Genomic DNA, 16,042 nt, shown 5'->3' on the forward strand with positions numbered 1-16,042 from the left:
AGACACTGCCTGTGCCTGAAGTCCCAACCGTCTGTCAGCTGAGACCTCCAGCACAAGTGGCGTCTGTTACACACGTTGCCTGTGGTGGAAGAGAGAAAAGGGATCCACGGACACAGTGAAGGAGAACCAGGCAGTAGACCCAGGATACACCGGGTAAAATGCTAGAGTCTCTCATTTCACCAGGGTTCATTACTTAAGTCGAGCACTGAAAAGTGCTCGACTTGAGTAATGAGCACTCAAGCATTTAGTGCTTGTTTAACACTAACAATAAACCCTAATCTTTCCTTTTAAACTGTATTCCCATGCGGAGTAGTACGGTTTTACACTTGGGGGGGATAGTATTTGGGTCCAACTGCTAAATCTCAACCCCCACCCACCCCACTTTCAAAAATTATCTAAAAATCTCTGCTGAATGGGGCTGTGGGCTGTGCCTACACCAATGCTCCATTCAATGTCTATGGAGCTTCTGAAGCAGCTCTATAGAAGATTATTATTGAATGAAGCTGCTGTGCAAATGTGCAAATTGCAACTTCATTCAGCAGTGATTTCAAAGTCCCAATAGTTGGCCCCCTCCCCCCAACACCTTAGTTATGCCCTGTGGATACCGCTTTAATAACGCAGATTTCAGAAAATAATTTGATATTTACACTAGACTAGGGAAGTGGATCAGGAGCACAACCAAATTAATAGAATCAGAGGCTTTCAGTTTCAGTACCCGATTAATGTGACAATCTAGGCTTACTTTTTTATGAACTTTTACTTGTTCATCTCCATATTTGTTGATATCCTTTATTAAATCATGCAATTTCTTGCTTAGTTCTAAATGGCAGAGGGCCAGCTTGTCTGAAGAGACCCGAAACATTTCCCACATGGGGGCAAAGGTTCTGTAGGGAAAGAACACCACATTTAAGACATGTATTAGAAAATATGTATACATTTCTGCTGTCAATAAATCAGTTACCCCAGGTGGCTTCCACTGCTGACCATCTTGGACAATTTTTGCATTGATTTTGAATATGCCTCCTCCACAGCTGCCCTAGAAGTAAGCAATATACATAGAGGTAAAAAACAGGCAAAGGCACAGGGATTACATTCAAATATATTACATAATTATTGTTGAACATAAAGGATTTTTAGAGGCCAGACAACTGCATTAAAGGGGTTATCCAGCACTACAAAAACATGGCCACTCTTGTTCCACTCTTGTCTCCAGTTCAGGTGTGGTTTGCAATTAAGCTCCATTTACTTCAATGAAACAGAGTTTAAAACCCCACCCAATCTGGAGACAAGAGTGGTGCAAAAGTGGTTATTTTTTTTATAACACTGGATAACTCCTTTAATTCACAGCAGCACAGTCAATCCTAATTCAGAAATACATTTTGAATTATAGCAGGTTTATACGGCTATCAGAGCTTAATAACTTTTCAGTTCAGAAATTCCAGTTTCCTTTTGCCATTATATTCAAATAGTAATACTATGCATTTCAAAGTATTTATAAGCAATGGACCTGATAGGGTAGTCTGTACCATATGTGTAGGACAGTGATAAATCAGACAACCCAGGAAATAACACAGCTGTTAACAAAAAAAATAAGGATACTCCAAACCCTGCAAAGTTTGTTGTCTGTTGCGCAACACCCGTGCCAGGAGCAGGGTCGGACGGATTTACAAAAAGGCATGCACCTCTTAGTAAATCTGTACAGGAACTGTGGTTATAACTTTCAGAATCTAACGCAACAAAAGATGGAAAGGGGGGGGGGGGAGTAAAGGGGTAAACACATGAAGTCCCAGCCAATACAGAGAGTCACGGTTCAATGCGCCTGTCAATCACATGACTGCAGTTGATGTGAGCGCAGATGACCAGGGAAACACGACACTTCCTGTGTTTACACTTTTTTTTCCCTTTCAAAGAGTCTAAATACAGGAAGTGCCGTGTTTTCTATGATAGCTAAAATATATATATATATATATATATATATATATATATATATATATATATATATAGCAAACTTTCTTTATTTCACATCTACCATTGATTTAGAAAGTTATAAATGACAGTGACACAGGAGAACATCAGCAGAAGGACCAAGGGCGCATCAGCCGGACGTGCGTCAGGGCGCGCAGAGGACATGGGGGCCATGGACCAGTATGCCTGCGGCGCCAGCTGTGAAGGTCCACAAGGGAACGGCGGGTGGCAAGTCCTGGGTGGTAACTTACTTTTGGGGGGGGGGTGCCCTTGTTTAGATTAGGGGTGCCTAATTTTCAGGGAATGTTTTATTTTAGGCTAGTTGTCTTATTTTAGGAGGGTGTTTTATTTTTGGGGAAAAAACAGTAGTACAGTGTGGTGTATTATCAGTCAACATAATGTTGATAGGTGACCTAACCAGGCTTCCCAGGGGCAAAATAGAGTGGGCACAAATATACAGCATACTTTGCGTCCTTCATTAGACCCCCTGCTGCTATAGAAATTCATCTGCCCCCCAGCTATCACCCTGGCGCTGATGGGGTGACAAAAGCCCAGAAATCACTTAATTGCCACAAATCACAATTTGACCACAGCATCTAAGGGGTTAAGGTTTCTGTGCTTTTAAAAGTTGGAACAGGGGCCCAGCTGGCAAAAAACATCAAAGTTCTTGTGATATTCTACATAGGAGATCAGTGCAGGCTGCTTTTGCCCTACTAACAAAAAGACATACTGTCGTCATTAAGGGGTTAAAGTGTACAAAACCAAGGAGGCAGCTTTTAGGAAAAAGATCTGTGTACAGCTCCTATTAAGGCTTATACAAGCAGAATATAACCAACCCTAATGGTGGCAACAAGATATGGGCGATGGAGACTGCTAAAGACATCCACTTTTTTTATTTTATTTTTTTTTTAAGAATTTATTTAACCTTTTGCAAACATTACATATATACCAACAGTCAGGCACAATCCGCCCGGTACACGACATATTAACGCACAGCATCAGGGAGACCAGGGTGTGGATCAAATAATGAAATCAAAGGGCAAGACAAGCACCAAGTTTTGTGTTGGGTGCAAACCCCAAAGAGTATATCCGCCTCAGGAGCACGTCAGCAACCCAGGGCAGAGACAAAACACAAAGACAACACACACACACACCCGCATCACATCCATACTAGACATCCACTTTTTACACAGAAGCTGGCCCAGTGATCATCTCATCACAACTGGTTCAGGTTTCTCAAGCCTCCCAGAAGTCAGCTGTTATGGTAAGGGAAAGCAACGTATGGCAGGTTGGGGATATGTAGTATTACATGCCAGCCATTCAAATGAATGAGCAACAATTTATTGCACAAATTAGGTCAACAATACCCTTTTCTGGCACACAGACAGTAGGGCTGTGGAGTCGGTAATGCTGGGTTCACACTGCGTTTTTGCAATCCTTTTTTTGAAAAAAAAAAAAAAAAAAAAAAAAAACGTATGAAAAACATAGCAAAAATGGATGCAGTTGTGTGCATCCGTTTTGATCCGTTTTTCCATTGACTTCCATTATAAAAAAAAAAGGGATCAGTTTTTCTTTTTTACGGACACAAAAACGTTTGACATTTTTTTTTGTCCGTTAAAAAAACGAATCCGTTAAACGGATTGCAAAAACGCAGTGTGAACCCAGCCTAAGCCGCAGCTCCGACTCCAACTCAGACTCAGACTCCTGAATTTTATCAGGACCGACTCAGACTCCTACTCCTTCATAAATGGCCAGTCATATACCAGGGTAGTTATTTATCACACTGGCTCAGCAGCTTCTCCCTAATGTCCTACATGATCCTGGGGCAATTTCTGAGGGAATAAGATATAAAGCAGATTCTCCTGTGTGTGCAGTGGATGCAGCCAGTCTCCAGCCTCCATGTCCTGAACTGCTCACAACTAGACTAGAAGGAGCAGGGGGGGGGGGTCTTTTCCTAATGGAAATCATCTATGTTTCTAACTAAATATTCACCATACACACAGAAACACTGCTAACAATGTCATAGCGCACACACACACACGCACACACACACACTGCTGCAGCCATAGCATACACACACAGCCTGCTGCAGCCATAGTACATACACACACAGCCTGCTGCAGCCATAGTACATACACACACAGCCTGCTGCAGCCATAGCGCACACACACACACACACACACAGCCTGCCACAGCATACACACACAGCCTGCTGCAACCGTAGCATACACACAGACAGACACACACACACACACACACACACACACACAGCGGCAGCCATAGAAGACTTAAGAAAAACACCACATTGAGGACAGAGGTTACTGCTACACTACTTATGTCTTCTCCTCCTCTATATTACACAGGATATCTTCTCTTCACATCACACTGCTGCTCATATACAGTCATGCAGCATCCAGGAAGAGAACAACACAGATCTCCCCCCACACAATGGACTCTTCCAGCTCAGAAACAAACTGCCAAATAGTGACCGACAACTTTTCCTCGATCACACTTATCTAATAAGGCCAGTGTCCTATTACTGATATATTCCCCGACCACCCTTATCTTATAAGGCCAGTGTCCTATTAGAATGTTGCTCATCATATATATTAATAAGCAAAACTTATAAAATTCGTATCAAAACTCAATTCCAAATTGTTCTAAGATTTTTTTAAAGCTGGAGTGGGTACATTTTTTCCAACTCTGACTCCAGACAAAACTAGCTCTAACTCCACAACTCTGAAGCCCTGACAGACAGCCATGTGTTCTACAAGGTCTGTCATTGCAAGACCACTCATCTAAAAAGCTTATATGGTGCTCTATAAAAACGGCTGCACTAGTTATATATCTATATACATACAATATATATATATATATATATATATATATATATATATATATATATATATATATATATATATAGATAGAAAGATAGATAGCTTGAAAATGGTGGCGAGAGGCCACAGAAACGTTGCCTAATTACTTTGTATGCTGTGCTGTGCACTTTGTGAATAAATGTAAACCCTTTTTTTCACCTCATCTGGAGTGCCGTCAAGCTACTTTACATTGATAGATAGATAGATAGATAGATAGAGCCTCAGTTGCAAGTCTTTTCCCTGATCTCCCCAAGCTCAGTGATTGTTGTGTTTTGTTGGTCTATTTTTCATTGCCCCTGATAGCCAGAATCCTCCACACTGACGAGGGGCAAATACCCTGAAACAGCTGTCTGTGAATGGATGCCTGCATTGGTAACCCCTGTCTTATGTTGGTACACTCGCAACAGAGTTAGACTTTAACTTACAGGGGGCACCCTAGTGTTTGTCTATTTAGGTCCCAAAGCTCGCAACAGAGTGAGGACCTTGGGGGCTACATATCAGAGTGGTTTGGTGCTCTCCCCACAAGGAGGCACCCCTTGGCAACAGGCTTCCTTCTCTGGAGAGAGGAATATCTGGCTTTTCCCATGTTTTGAGACTTGCAACTGAGGCTCCACGGACCCCTTCTTTGCATATTCAAATTTTGTAGAGGGCAATCAGTGGAATTGGTGGTACTCCCCAAGCTCAGTGATTTTGTGTGTGTGTGTGTGTGTGTGTGTGTGTGTGTCTCTATGTATGTATGTATGTATCCGGCCAAATTACATGACATTGCTACTGAACAACCTACACCTTAGAACAGCTCTAGCTCTAAAAGTCACATATTGTCTGTTGCAGGCTGTAATTTACACTGAAGAAAAAAAACAATTAAAATATATTAAATGTATGTAAAAAAAAAAAAAAAAATTATTCCCATATTCCTAAAAAAAAAGTCCATCCTTACAACGTGGCTTTCTTTTAGATCCAATTTTTTCCCTAATCCCCCCAACAAATAAAGCAATAAAGTAAAAAATGGCAAGAAAAATTTGCTATAGATTATATAAATGATATAAATCACAGACAGCAGGGACAATACTATGCAATGAATATCAAGCACCTGTAGAATTACACCTTGTGTCTGCAAATAGTAGAATGAAGCTGGCTTAATGCAGTTATCTGTGCAGTCAACAGTGGCAAATTTCACCAAAAGATAGTAATAAATTATCAAATGAAGCCTCATTACGAGGGTATAATTAAAAAAAAGCACATACTGTACAAAGTGCATGGGTTTTAAAGTGCAGAAACATATGCCCAACAGTATGTATTCTGTAGAGAGCAGAGAAGATGCAATTATAACTGTCAACCTACAGATTTCTCCCCCTCAAATACAAAATATATGTGTATATATACTTAAAAATTGCTGCACACAAGAAATCTTACCTCTCTCGCACAAATTCTGCCAATTCTTTGATGGAAAGTTGCCCATTTTTCATATTGTGGTACAACACAGCAAAGCCAGAGTTTTTATCTCCCTGCAAATAAAATTGCAAATTCATTAAAAACATTAAAAACAGCAGTAGTACCTAAATTATAACATTACAGAGGTTCATAAAGAAGACATAGTAGACAAAAGACACTTCAGTTACTAAAGAATAAGAGAGTGGAGCGGAGATAGTATTTGCAAAAGACAGAACAAAAAATTAAATGCAAAATTTGAAAGAAAAAGTAATCTGTTCAGTACATCCATTTGTACAATCTGCCTGCCTCCTTACAGAGAGAGTACGAAAGAGAAAGAAAACGCTGAGGAAGGAACTTATAAGCAGCTCAGAGGCACAGATGTGCATGCATGCATAGAACACCTGCAGAGAGGCACAATGTGCAAGGATGTCAGATGACAGAATCGGCCTCTAGCTGGGGACAATGCCAGTCTGTGTACAGCCCTATTGCACAGAATGGGCTTCAGTGCCAGACTAAAGCTGCAGGCCTTGTCGTCAAGGGAGACCAGTTGCTCATAGTTACTGGATCTTCCCTATGAATGTCAAAAGGCCCTAGCAAACGCCCACATTACACTAAAATAACTCCTACCAAGCAGCTAGACAATTTGGTCAAGCACAAACGCACGTAACTGCAGCAATAAAAAGGTGTTTCTGTTTACCAGTTTGACTGCAAGGGAAGACTTAACCATTGCTTTACTAGATGCCTTAATGCAACAATAAAAATAATATTACAGCAAGTAAATACTATTATTCAATATTACTGCAAATTATGGAACAGACAAACTATAATGGGAAGATCTGCACCTTTTTCTGTGTTTTGGAACAACTTCTGTTTTTAGTAAAAAAAAAAAAAAATACTGAACAAAATGAGGCCACAAATACACAGCTCATGACTGAAATTAGTCAGCTCATCCTCTTTGTAGAACATCTCAGAATATTACATACAAACATAACAGAAAACATCAGAACTGAAATAAGAATAGGCTTTGCTCACAAAGATTAACATTTATGCCTACAATGAAATATGGTTGTCCGTGGATTCTGGAATTAGGTTGGGAGCCCTGATGTCATTAGGTTCCGGACACAACTTCATATGGAGGAAGTAGAAAATCGAATTAGCAGGGGTCTGGCATGTTATGGAATGAAATGGATGTGGTGGACTAGCATCAGCGAGGACAGAATTGAATAGATGAGCTGATCACCATGATGTAGTAAACCCTCCACACAAGATTACTTAGGTTGTACTTATAATGCAAGAGTTTTCTTTCTATCCTTTACTATGAGATGTCCAAAGGCTTTGGGATTCTGTACCTACAAAGCCATCATACTTTTACACTTGCCAATTTTCCAGAAGTGGGTACAGGTCCTTTCACCAATAGTCTTTTATTGTATTTCTCTGCCTGGCAGAAAAAGTGTCAGGCGGCAATTTGAAAATATCAATCTTCAGTCCTCCGTCAGGGCCCCCTGGCAACTAGGCATGAGGGACAAGCCACAGCGGCATGTAGTCAAGCTGCTTCCACCCTCTTCATGGCCAGATGTTAGCTCCTCCTACAGGGGCAGGGCTAAAGAAATGTGTATGCCACCTGATGACTCACTGTTCACTCACTGGCAGGAACAGGACACAGACAGGGTGTGCGATATCACATGAATAAAAACACAGGCAGAGCGGTCATGTGACTGAGCCAGAGAACACAATAAGCATGCCAAATAAAAAACGAAAGTGTATACAGATACAGTATGCTAGTTTATTGACACATCCCAGACAACCCCTTTAATGCAGAGGCCATTGCTCAGGCTGCCAATCAAGCATGAGTGGTTGGGAAGAGGGCGGAGGCACATGACTACATATTATGGATTAAAATATGTATTTTCTCTTGAAACATATACATATACTATATAAACATTTACTACTAAGGAGAGGCTGTTATTTCCCCGCTGATCAATGTGTAATGTCAGCGGTGGGCGGAGTTACAGGTGAGGTGTTACAGCTTGCCAGGCAGCAGAAAAGACCGATGCAGCAGATGATTGCTCCATTTAATAAACACAAGCATCAGCTGATGACAACGATAATAGGCTGATCGGGTCTTTAAGTCCTCATCTAAAATCATCGGCCACCGACCGTGCATTGCTACGTGTAACAGCAATGCACAGCAGACTGATGAATCTTAAAAAAAAATAATAAAGTTGATACATTACCTGTCCACGCTCCAGTGTTCTTTTTGCTTGTCCTCACTTCCCGCAGCCGCCGATGAAACTTCAGATCATGTCTGTGAAGTGAAAGGCCGCTCAGCCAATCACTGGCCGGGTCAGGACCGCCACAGCCAGTGACTAGATGAGCGGCCTGTCACTTCACAGACATGCTCTGAAGTTGCACCAGTGGCTGCAGGGAGCTAGGAGAAGCAAAGAGAATACCTGAAGCATGGACAGGTAATGTATGAGCTTCATTTTTAAAGAAAGGACTGCATAGACATTGCTAACTAATTTTCGAATGCCTGTGCAGCCCTTGCTGCCCAATAATCAAGCTGTGCTCAGTAAAGAGTGCCAATGTAGCAGATCGGCACTTACGGCAAATACGGCCCTTAGATTAGAGGACGACGATAGAGGAGTCAAGACAGAGTGGACCAAAAAGTGAAGTGTGAATCAGGATGTGCTGCAGACAAATAACCCAATTCATGTAACACACTGAACTAGTCATCTAGTGCAGTATATTATAGCCTTTATTCAGCCTGTAAGCAATATGCTGACAGGCACTGTACTTGACAGCGTTCACTGCCAAGTATTCAGGCGCCCATGGCAGGCCTGGAGGTTTTCACAAGGCCCCCTGGCTGCCATGGGGCAGCATCGGACCGGAGATCACCTCATCCAGGAGCCACAATGACCAGCACACATAGGCAGTTAATCTATCAGGGACGCAGGCTTCTCTGTTTTGGGGCGCCTGCAGTCATACTGTCAGCCAAGCTCCTGCAATCCTTACACAGGAAGGGTTTTGGGGGGAATAATACCTTATTATAGGCCCGCTTTGGAAAGGTGGCTGCCTAGAATAAGGACCCTTAATGACCGTCAAGGGTAAAGAGTATCCCTGGCTCTGTCCTTGACTCTCCCCTACTTGGCATCACCAGCAGGTGCACCATCCACCCAGTGCTAGAAAGGTCATGAGTTGGCAGGTCCAATGACACCCAGGTTTCATGTGATGTATGGGTGTTTCTTAAACACAGGCCCTTCAAATACATTTCAGAACTAAAGTGGCCCCTTAACAAATCTGATTATGTTCTTAAAATTTTGGAAAATTGCTGCTAAACTTCTAAGCTTTGAAACGTTATAAAAATCTAAATCTAAAGAGAATCTGTCAGTTATAATTCAGGTTTCAAATTGCTGGGACTGTTAGCTTTTAGGACAAGGAGGCATAAGTTGAAGAGGCTTTTCCAAGCTCCTGAATAGCTGCAAGCTAGAATGCATGCACTTTCCCCCTCCCTGAATGTTTGACAGCTAGAGTCCTGAACAGGGTCATGTATGGGAGGGGAGAGTATGGAGGCGTTACACAGCTCTTTGATTCTTTATACTATTATGGTGGGTTTACACAGATTTATCTTACAGATTATTAAAGCCAAAGTCAGGAATGAACATGAAAAGGAGAAATCTCAATATTTCCTTTTTGACCTGTTCTCTGTTTATAGTCTGTTTCTGACTTTGGCTGCATTCATGCGTCCGTGCATTTTGCAGGCCTACGGACAGGGAAATCCTGTCTTCGATGGTTTCCCAGTGGAGATTCAAATATTTTCCCAGCTGCAGGGAAACAATCCAGGACAGACATTCACCACACGTAGGTACTCAAAATCTATGGATATGTGAATGCAGCCTCACACACAGGTTTTGTGGCTTTTTATGGTGTTTTTGCCTTTGTATGTGAAAGTCTCAAAAGAGACTTTGGGTGCTTTTCCCCCCCCCCAACATGGGTATCAATGCTAAAATCCATGTTCAGGCCAAAATTCCAAAATTCCAAATGTTTAAATGAACCCTCTGTGGAGCAGACTGAGCGCTTAACTTACCCTCTGGTCTCCTCCCAGTCTCCTTTGGATCAGAGGCTGAGCAGGGTCACTGCTGATTGGCTGAGCTGACATGTGAGCATCGTCAGCTCAGACAATCAGCGGCTGCAGCAGGTCCTGGATGCAGCCGCTGATTCTGCGGCTCCATTTTCGAAGAGGTAGAGCCTGGCACACTTGTATCTCAGTGTGCCAGGCTCTGTTGAAGATAGAAGAGGTCAGAGTTCGTATCAATAGGGACCCCCCCCCTTCTACCCCCACCAGCACTGTACCCATCCCAGCATGCATCCATACTTAGCCCCTTGTGTGCCATATTGTAAGCAGCATCTTCGAAGATGCTGCCTACTGTAAGGTGCAGAATACCCGACAATGATGGGTGTTCTGCTCCTGGGCATTTTTTGTATGTTTTTCAGATATCAATATGTGGAATACGTCGGATTCGTTGGACTACGTCGATGACCAGCGTTTTTTTTTTTTTGTTAATAAGATACTTTTCTCTATTGTGTTTTATTTTGATTTACTTTCAGACTTAGTAATACTGTCTATCAGACAGTTTCCACTAAGAAGTCGGGGCCTAGTGTTAGACAGTATAAAATGGCTAACACTAACCCCCCATTATCACTCTAGTACTCACCACACCAGGGGGACTTGGAAGAGCTGGATACCAGTAGTCTCGCATCCTTAATCTGTCAGATAAATCCGACTGTTTAAACACACCCTAAAATAACAGCATTTTCTACATTCTGGAAGCACAGGGTTGGAATATGAACTGGCAGCTGACAGATTCCATTTAAAGAAGTGCCAACGAAAAATAAACACGTAGTTAATGTGATTTATTAAGTAACTTATGTGGCATGTGGCATGACTATTTCTTACAAGCAGAAAAATTTGAGTAATGCTGTTTTCACAGAATTTAAGTTATTCACTAAAAACCCCCACAATGTATCAAAGTTTACAACTAAATATGCAAAACTAGAGTCCGTGGAGCCTCGGTTGCAAGTCTCAAAACAAGGGATAGCCAGATATGTCTAGCCTGTTGCCACGGGGTGCCTCCATGACAGGGAGAGCACCACACCACCCTGATAGATAGCCCTTTAAGTCCCACTCGGTTGCGAGTATTGGAACATAAATAGGGAAACACCTTGAGTTAGACGTTGACAAAAAGGGGCTACCCTGTTGTTTCCCAATTTATGTTCCAATACTCGCAACCGAGTGGGACTTAAAGCGTAACTGTCATTTCAGGGTCATTTTTCTGAAAACATTAAATATCAACAGTACAAGCGATTTTAAGAAACTCTGTAATAGGTTTTATTTACTAAAAGAGTTTCCTTCTGTACTGAAAAAGCAATCTCACAGCCTCCCCCCTCACATCAAATGAAGCAGGATTTCTGTGTCCATTATGTGGCTATGGAGAGGGGAGGGGCTGTTAGGAGTGACTGAGCACGGAGGATTTCTGCACAGCACAACACCCTGCAATCTTCTCTCAGTAAGTTCATAGATAAGCACTGACCTTTCTGACACCTGAATTTAGCGTTTTAGGTGCCCAGACAGTCTACAAACAGCTGACCTTCTTGTCACCTCTTCCTGCTCCCTCATCTCCCTCGGCCCCTCCCCCCTTCGTAGGCTTACAATGGAGAGAGCAGAACCCGTCTTCACTGGCTTCTCTGTAATGAAGACGTGTTTGCCTGATAATGCACAGATAAGAAGTCAGGGGGGGAGGCTGGGAGATTGCTTCTTGAGTACAGAAGGAGGCTTTTTTGGCTGATGAAACCTATTACAGAGTTTATACTACTGATTTCTGCAATAAAAAAAACAAAAAAAACAAAACACTTGACAAATACGCTTTAAGGGGCTATCTTTAACCCCTTAACGACAAAGGGCGTATAGGTACGCCCTATTGCCGGTAAGGGCGTTCAGAGCGGGGCCGCGCGGCGACCCCGCTCTGAACCGCGGCGGTCCCGGGTGCTGCTTGTAGCCCGGGACCGTAGGTATTAGCGGGCACGGTCCAATCGCCGTGCCCGCTAATACAGTAATCAGATGCAGCTGTCAAACATGACAGCTGCATCCGATTACCGGATCCAGCGTCTCCCTGGTGTCTAGTGGCGGAGATCGCTCCTCCGGGATGTTACCCCGGAGGAGCGATCTCCGTTTCTGAAGCCGGCCGGGGACCGCTCCAAGATGGCGCCGTCCCCGGCTCAGCACTCGTTTACTTCCGGCTGCAGCAGCCGGAAGTAAACGAGTGCCTATCTCATGGATCTCATGGATAGATATGCTGCAGAGATCTCAATGAGAGATCAAAGTGTATATACTAGAAGTCCCCTAGGGGGGCTTCTAGTATATGTGTAAAAAAAAAAAAAAAAAAAAAAAATTATATATATATATATATATATATATATATATATATATATATATATATATATATATATAGTGTTGTTGTCAATAAAAAGCCCCCCTCCCCTAATAAAAGTCTGAATCACCCCCCTTTTCCCAGGTTATAAATAAAAGTAAACAAATAAATAAATAACATGTTTGCTATCGCCGCGTGCGTAATCGCCCGAACTATTAATTAATCACATTCCTGATCTCGTACGGTAAACCGTGTAAGCGCAAAAAAATCCCAAAGTGCAAAATTGTCCTACACACAAATGTAACATTCCCTTAGTTGCCTCATTAGGAACATACTACACATTGCCACTGTGTTAGCAACCTTTACAGGCCATTGCCAAAAAGGAATTGGACATAACTAAAATGCTAGAGTGTAAATTGCCTAAATTACTAGCACCACACGTTAACATTTATTATACTATATACCACAGCAAACAAATTTTGCAAAGTAATGCAGGGAAAAAAATTCTGTGAAGAAAACCCTTGTTCAATGTTCAATTACATGTCAATCTAAGGTATTGTTAAAACACTGCTGATAGAATAGTTTGTGTCTGAACACTGTATCCAATAGGTGCAATTCCCGGGAAGTTTGATTTTTAAAACTCCTGCATTTTTTCTTTAAATACCCGGCATGTATTACATGTCTGTTACAGATCTGATGAAGAGGGCCCACTTGAAATGCCATATCTTATAAATATGTTGTGTTGTGTGTTATATGCACTATGACTCCCATCTTTCATCTGATGTGGAGTCCTGAACTGAGGATCAGCACTTGCTGATCTCCTGGGAATCCTGCACATTGGACCTCCGAAGTGCTTAATATTCTGATCTCCTTCACAGAATTCTCTCGGTTCCGTGGAAAAGTAGCAGATGGTGTTCCTGGTGTTACTACTAAAATGATTGGCGGTGTCGGGCTCAAAGCACAACCGCCCAAGGTGAGCGACACCTAAAGCAATCTTCTTAATATATTATCTTCACCCCAGTATTATATTATGTGCGCCACACACTGTCTCTTCTACTTCTAGCACAGTGCCCCTAACTTGTATTATATTATATTTATCTAGAAAAGCATCCAGGCCTCCCTGGGATTAGAGGATGCCCTCTTGTCATAGTTACAGGCCTAGACGTAAAAATATTTTTTTAATTAAAATTAATTTTAAATAGCCCCAAGCTTGATAGGCCACGTGGGTAAAATATATCAGGGGGGCAGTCTATGGAAAGGCCATTCTTGGTGGTGTGCTGGCAAACTTGGTATCAAAATCATAGATTTAGGTCAAATTTTTTGGCCATCTGGATGCAGCAAAGCATTATCCCAAGACTACAACTGAACAGTGGAGGACAGATTGCTTAAACTTGAGAAAGGGAGTATTCTAAAAAAATACATTCCTTAACGCTAAAATTCTAACACAAAAAAGGACAAGTTGTAAGGATATGCACATTCTGCAAATCAAATTTTCAAGCACCAAGCCACAATCTGTAGCATGTGGGAGGGGCTTTAATGGTATAAAAGCCAGATCAAAAGTCAATTGATCTAGCCACACAAAACCTCAGAAATCAAGTCAGAGTTTGACTAAGCCATGCCTCCTGTTTAAAGCTGTTATCTTTGAACCACTTGTTGCAAACTCAGGGACAGAATCCTTGAACCAGGAGACCATAGTTTTTCACTAGACACAAAGGCTGAGATGGCAGCACTGTTCAACACTGTGTGTTCCAGTGGTTGGGAGGCCAACAAGGAACTAGAATGACAGCAAAAGGTGCATAAAAGAAGACTGCTGCACAGACAGATGGCCAGATTAGAAGACTAGAGTGTGGTGGTGATCCAAGCTGTCCTGTGAGCCACAATGTATGTCACATACCTAGGGTGTCATATAGTGTCTCCACAATCAATCAAAAGGTGCTGGCTCAATGGGCTACGAGCTAGATGTTTTGGGCTACAGGAGTTTGTGACCTTATATCTTTCCTCCTCACTGTCTAAGAACCATAATTCTCATTTTTTTCTGAACAGTGTCATATGAAGGAAAAAGGATGCTACAGGACATTCTGTTGCATCCCGTTATTTCATACTAAAACTTGCATTTAAATTCAACACTTCTAAAACAAAATAAAGGAAAAAATGTTTCAACAATTACACACTATAATTAAGTATACATGTACAGTCAACAGATACTCAATTACTCCCCCACCCTTTTGTGCAGTAAAAAAAACACAGAAAAGAGACAGTACTGTGATTGTGGTGGACCATTCTAGTGATACAAAGTGCGTGTTTATCATACCTTTAAGGGTCCTATTACACCAACAGATTATCTGCTATCTGCTCCAAAGCACCCCACACTCCATGGGGTGACACCAGAGTTTATGTACCTTGGTTTTGTTAACCTTTTGACTTATCTACTCCTTTCACAAGCATATATATGCACATTGTGTATTACACTTTGTTGTTTACAGGCACTTGCACTTTGGTAATCAAGAGTTATTGGTTTCTTTTTTGATTTTTGTACAATTTGTTATTGACTTGTGGAGTGTGTGTTCATATATCTTGGAACTGAGTGTGGGGAGGTAGGGACCCCATGTATTGGTTTAGGGTCCCTCCTGGATATTTCTTTGGGTATTTTAAGTGTTTTTAATGTTTTAGGGTTTGGGTAGGGTTGTTTTTTGTATGTACTAATATATTAATAAAGATTATGTTTATATATTGTTGAACATATAGTTGTGTGCCTGGTGATTTATGACATACACTTTCTCTTGTTTATATGCAATTGTGGCTTGTTTGGTATGTCACATTATAAGCACCAGTGATTTGGCTGTGCATGACCCTATCTCTGTGATATAGGTCATAAAGAAAAGGCTGAGATTTCTCCTCTTTTCAAATACATTACTGGTTTTGGCTTAAAAAAATCTGTTGGTGTAATAAGACCCTAAGAATGGGCTTATCTACCATTTCACTTTAATATGTTGTGAACGTCTCTAAACCATCATACCAAAACTCTGTATACTCGTGGTTTCATTCGACTATGATTTTAGCTCCATTACCAAACTGTTAAACAGCTAAACAGCACAAAGAAACAGCTTGCTGCCACCTCCCTCGCATGGCTCACCCCCACTACTTGAAACACTTGACAAGAGATTACTAAGGCGTCTGAGGGAGGTATATAAATAACATACATACATCTCTGATCAAACGTGTGAGAGAGATTTATTTATATTTGTATATACGTAGCATAAAACAACATTAAAACTACACACACCCACATAAAAAATACTATAACACGCATACATATCACCTAACAGGTGAGAAAGTTTATAGATA

The 16,042-nt window shown here is 41.6% G+C and overlaps 1 protein-coding gene across 7 annotated transcripts in view; it reads right to left on the bottom strand.

Moving 5' to 3' along the window:
* LOC138785888 (F-BAR domain only protein 1-like) overlaps positions 1-16,042 on the bottom strand; it is a 94,798-nt gene that overhangs the window by 47,694 nt on the left and 31,062 nt on the right. For 5 of the 7 annotated variants that reach the window (XM_069962329.1, XM_069962327.1, XM_069962324.1 and 2 more), the window contains 3 exons: positions 6,255-6,346; positions 962-1,036; positions 743-884 (listed from right to left, as the gene is read on the bottom strand). In XM_069962329.1, coding sequence (XP_069818430.1) covers positions 743-884; positions 962-1,036; positions 6,255-6,307 — 270 coding nt within the window. In that variant the 5' untranslated portion in view covers positions 6,308-6,346. Of the gene's footprint in view, positions 1-742; positions 885-961; positions 1,037-6,254; positions 6,347-6,673; positions 6,756-7,326; positions 7,411-16,042 lie in introns of those variants that run through there. The other 2 variants (XM_069962331.1, XM_069962330.1) reach the window with 2 other exon arrangements.

This window comes from Dendropsophus ebraccatus, chromosome 3 (genome assembly GCF_027789765.1).
Source record: "Dendropsophus ebraccatus isolate aDenEbr1 chromosome 3, aDenEbr1.pat, whole genome shotgun sequence".
Lineage (NCBI taxonomy): Eukaryota > Metazoa > Chordata > Amphibia > Anura > Hylidae > Dendropsophus > Dendropsophus ebraccatus.